At 45.0% G+C, this 5,246-nt stretch overlaps 1 protein-coding gene across 1 annotated transcript in view; it reads left to right on the plus strand.

Annotated features, from left to right (window-relative positions):
* The window catches only part of CD82 (CD82 molecule), a 40,919-nt gene that overhangs the window by 27,435 nt on the left and 8,238 nt on the right, over positions 1-5,246 (plus strand). Inside the window, exons 4-5 of the mRNA XM_008639395.2 lie at positions 1,809-1,933; positions 3,086-3,160. Coding sequence (XP_008637617.1) covers positions 1,809-1,933; positions 3,086-3,160 — 200 coding nt within the window. The remainder of the gene's footprint in view (positions 1-1,808; positions 1,934-3,085; positions 3,161-5,246) is intronic.

A 5,246-nucleotide genomic window follows, 5' to 3' on the forward strand; every position in this document is an offset into this window, starting at 1 on the left:
AGGCATCAGGGAGGGCACTCCAGCTGCTGCCAAAGGAGCCTGTTGTTCCCTTGCTTGGCTGCCTGCCCAGCGCAGGGAAAAACACGGAGTGACAGCAAACAAGCAGGAGTTGAACACCCTCAGAGCCTTCTCTTGCAAGATAAGACTATCGCAGATGAGAACTGCAAGTGTGGCTCCTGTCCCCTGACACTGTCAGTTTTCCAAGGGGCTTTTGAGTTGGAAATACCTTTTTCTTTCTTCTAATGGGAATTTGACGAAGCAACTGCTTTCTAGCACTGTGGAGGTGCTGCAGCCTGGGCACTTGAACACTGACTTGTGTGATAGCTGAGCTGATTTTGAGGGAGGGAATAGGGTAGATTTGTGAAGGCCACTCCTGTAAGGCTGCTGCTTCAGTAAATGCTTTGCAGTATCAGCACGTAACCTGCACAGCAAGAGTCACAGAACTGGTGAGGAAGCAGGATCCTGGGGTTTGTGGCATATGTCCAGCCAGGGAGAGTCTGGCCTGGAAATTAATCAAGGCTGAAGTGATCTGTGTAGCAAATGGATCTGCTTCATTTCTCCATAATTGAACTTTCCTCTGTTCAGCATATTTTGGGGAAAAAAGTTGGGAAGCTGGTGGCTTGTGCCAGGTATCACAAGTAGGAGGAAATATATATTTGGGGGGAAAGCATCAGCCTGGACTTGATTATCCTCCTTTAACATGTTTCAGGAGGAGCTCAGAGGAAGCTTGCCTCCTGGGACTTCTTTAGTTCAGGAAACTAAATGCTGAGGTCTAAGAATGTTATTTTTATTAATCACTGGACGTACAGAATTCCCCTACACTCCGCAGCTTGCAGATTTCCCTATGTCTCTTAATGATAAATGAGGTTCCTAGTTACTGTTTCTAGACAGAGTATCTCTTCAAATTTTGTGCCGTAGTGATTGCTCTCTCCAATCCTATTCTGCAAGAAATAGTCTGCTGACCAACTCAAATGTAAGAGTTTTTCTTCTGTTGCTTGCAGTACTAAATGCTAAGGGGAGAGGGCTGACAGCACCAGCACGTCTGAAATAGTCTGACCTAAACTTGGTTGAAAAACTGTTGAGCATTAAAAAGTGCAGACATTACAAACAATAGCAGGGGATAGCTAAGAGGATTTGTAAAAGTAGCTAATTTGAGCATTATATCTGTTCTGATCCTGGAATAGCATCTGTTTGCAGGGTGCTGTGCACAGGTGCTGCAACAGCCTGTGGTAAGTGCCTGGCCACAAGCCATTCAGCACTGACTTGCTAAGTAACCTGTCACATCATCTGTGCTCGACACTAGCTGTAGCTTGCTTCATGTTTCACTCCACAGAGTTAGTGTGTCTCTGTGTTGACTGTAAGTGGCTAAGTGAAAACAGGATGGCTACAACAAGAAATAGTGTATTAAAAGTGAAAAGGCTGTCCAAAAAGGGGGTTTAAGACTTGCAACAAAGCTTCTCTGAAGATAGCAAAGGGAATTGAAGCAAATAGTAGTTGTGGAGTAGATCATCTTTTATCTTACTCAAAGTACATTCATGAGGGAGTAAAATTTCAGTAAGGAGAAAACTTTCTCCAAACAAGGTCCATTTGTTTGGAGTGACCTTGAGTCTTCCAGACTCTGTAGACCTGCAGGATGGCTTTTAAGTTTACCTTCATCAAAAGACAACCACGTTTGTCACACCTCTATGTAGTCTCTTTGTAGCAGACAAAGACCATTATCCGTAGATATGGAGGCAGTTCTATAAATGGTGATGGCAGATGTATTTTTTGTCAGTAGCTGATGTTGTTCTCTCTCCTGGCTCCTACAGAGATGTCATCTCCCTCCCTGAAGACTGGTGCATGCATCCTCATCGGTGTTGGGGCGCTCACCATGCTGATGGGGTTCCTGGGCTGTCTTGGTGCAGTCAATGAAATCCGATGTCTCTTGGGTCTGGTGAGAGTATTCATGCCTCTTTTAGAGCCAACCTTTAATACCTCTCCTGCTAAATATCTGTTGGATTATAGATGGGGCTTTAGTCTCCTGGGGATGTTACTTCTGCTAGGTCAACTTGGATCTAGTTCTTAATTTGCACACATTAAGTTCTCCAGCAGTCAGCAGACTGCAGCAGAGCTCGTCAGGCATTACTGATAATGAGCTCGTAACTCTGAATGAGAGAGGATGTCACTGACACTTTCTGCACACAGGCGGTTGAGGACTGCCAGCTGAGAAGTGTACCCTGTCCCCCTCACCCTGACTTCCCAATTGGCACTGTGCTCTCAATGGTGGAAGAGCAAGTTCCAAGGGCAGTGAAAGACAAGAGGAAGAGTGACAGTGTCCTGCTGTGTTAGATCTGTGGAAAGTGCAAGAGTCAAGAGAGACCCAACTAGGAATGTCCTGTGTGTCAGGACCTCTCTTCAAACAGTTAATCTCTAGGAAATTTTCTGTCCATGATGGGTGAGATGATACCAGCTTCATACATCTCAGCCTGCTACTTGACTCTGGCGTATTCAGAGCACATCTGTATTGGAAACCAAGCATGGCACACATTGTGTGCCCTGGTATTAGGAGCATCTCCTAGTCTAACAATAGTAACTGCCACCACTTAAAAGTAACCTCAGCAGTTTGCTGCTGGATCTTAAATTTAGATCCTCAAACAAATTAAATAGAATTTTTAAGAAAGGTAATTGATTTAAAAAAAAAATTAAAAAGGAGGTTTGTAAAATTGACTCTTTTTTCTTTCTGTTGAGGCTTGGGGTAGGCAGAGTCCAACTGATTGACTGAGCCCACAATGGTCTGGGAATGGAGTTGGATGTGGGAGAGAGAGTCCTAGCTGGAGTGACACATGCAGAGAGTGCTTGTAAACCCTTTCCCTCCTGAAGCCTTTCAGTTGGCCTGATGGGAGAAGTGCTGAACTGCACTGGTCTGATGTTGGTGCTTGTACTTAAGCCTTTTCCTGGAAAAGCATTGTTGATAGCAGAGTTTGTCTGCAGGCAAAGAGGTGTTAGCTCAATGTTGTAATTTCTCTTGTATATGAAATTTTATTAACTTTTATGTACAGACCTTTCTAAAGACTGATAGTGATCATCTATTGTTTTTTGTTTCCAGTACTTCACCTGCCTCATGTTAATCCTCTTAACTCAGATTGCTGCTGCACTGGTCATCTACTTCCAGAGAGAAACGGTAAGTCTTTATTACTGTGTGTCTTTTCCTTGGTCTTGGCTTGGGAGAAGGGTGACATCTAGAAATTCTTTCTTCCAAACTGGGCTGTACTGTTAGCAGGCATAACTGGACTCTCCTTTTCTCTACCCCAGATTAATAGCTTTGCTGTTTGATTTTTCTGTATCTGTCTCCATAGTGCTGCTTTCTCAAGGATTATGAAGCTTTATTTGGTATGCAGGCTTTATTTTTGGGTAGTGGGAACAGTGGGGGAAAAAAAAGTCCTGGAATGCTTTAGACCACACGTCCTCTTGGTCCTGCTGTAGACAATTATTTGGGCATGTAGTAGCAGTGGTTACTACCATGTTGCCATCACTGGTGCCTTGAGGAGTTACCAGCCTGAGCGCTTTTTTGACTGGTCTTCCTCCTTGTTCTGTCCTTTCAGTCTTTCTGTATCAGTGTGTAGAACTCTTCTTGGAGGAGCTGTCCTCTTTCCCCAGGAGCAAACCCAGATATCTGGTGGTTCCTGTTCTACAGCTGGAGCTTAAAGCCAAGTGGTTTAATATTTTGAAGTGGATTCCTTTGTCAGGAAGGCAGTTTCACAGTGTGTGCTTCTAGAGCTCCAACATGCTCTGTAGTGTAAAAGGAAATAATTTTTGAGCTACCTAAGTGCATTGCAACAATCCATCCTAGCTATAGGTTTCCTAGCCAAGGCAGTGCCTGGTCAGGCCTTCAGCTACTTGACAGCTAAACTGGGAGCCACATTTATGCAGCAGGAACAAGTTATAGCTGTGGGGTCACTATTGGCTTCTGGTACCAGTTGTGGGTAACCCTGTCCTTGGCTACATAACTGTATATCTATACCACTGTTTGGCTGTGCTTGCCTCTCCTAAGCCAACCCTTTAGCTAGATGCTTACAGAAAGTAGAATGGTTGAGGGAGTTATGGATGGGGCCTGGTGGAGAAGTTTGGGGGCAGGGGGAAGGTACGTGCCACCAGCAGATCTGATCTGAGCTTTGTACTGTGGTGACTGTGAGCAGCTGTTGGCTGGGTTCCTTGCCAAATGTGGTGTGACCATAGCTTGCTCTCTGGGCTGGCAGAAGCTGAGGGAGAAACTAAAACAGTGACTAAAACTGGTGTGTAAAGACGATTCTCAACGCAGAGCTCTGACTAATGCAGATGTGGAGGTGGGGGGATGGCCATTTCCCTGCAATGGGGAAATGTGACTTCAGATCAGGAAATTCTGTATCTCTGTTAGCATTTCTCTTCCAGCTGCCAATCTACTCTAGAAAACTCCAACTTTTAAGCTGTAGCTCTTCATTTAAACCTCAGTCAGACCAGGGAGAGTTTAAAAGTGCTGGGGGTTGTTCTGCACAGCTGTTGGAGCCGGAGTGACTGAGATCATCACTTGTACAGGTCTGGGAGAATGGTCAGGGAAGCTGGGCTTTGAACGGGTGTTCCTGTTCAGTCCCTAATGTACAAAATTAATGGAAAAGCTCTTCTAGAGCCATTCTGTTTCAGGGATCCTCCAAAGTACCTGCCTAGAGCACTAAGAAAAACTGTTTGAGGAAGGTCTTGGCTGAAACCTCCAGCACAGAGGTTTGGGGCTGCGCTTCAGTGCTGCTGTGTGAGTTGCTCTGCTTCGCTGGCTGTACGTCATCCCAGGGCAGCTTGGAGCATAGTGAGGCACACTGAAACTGCTCAGCAGCCAGTCCCTAGATATCTATTGTGTTCTTTGTGTTTACTTCTTTCTGACTTCAGGAACTTGGTTAGATAGAAAACAAGGAATAGCAGGAGTGAAGGAAAGGATTTCGGATCCAGAATGTAACAAGGTGATACTCGCTCCTTCACTTGTAACTGAAGTATTTATTTGTATGGATTCACTTGATGTTATTGTTGGCATATCTGTTCCTTTTTGGTGTCAAAATCCTCCCCAACACTGAAATATGAAAGTATACTGAAACAGAGTTAGTGTAACTGTAAAAGGCTGGGCCTCTGACAGGGAGGCTGCTGCTTTGCCTCTCCCATGGGCATTGTTAGAGGAATGCCCCTTCAGACTGGAATTGCCCAGTACTTCTGGGAGGCTGCTGATGCAACCTAAGTTTCCCTAC

The sequence above is a fragment of the Corvus brachyrhynchos genome, unplaced genomic scaffold, assembly GCF_000691975.1.
Source record: "Corvus brachyrhynchos isolate BGI_N302 unplaced genomic scaffold, ASM69197v1 scaffold115, whole genome shotgun sequence".
Taxonomy (NCBI): Eukaryota; Metazoa; Chordata; class Aves; order Passeriformes; family Corvidae; genus Corvus; species Corvus brachyrhynchos.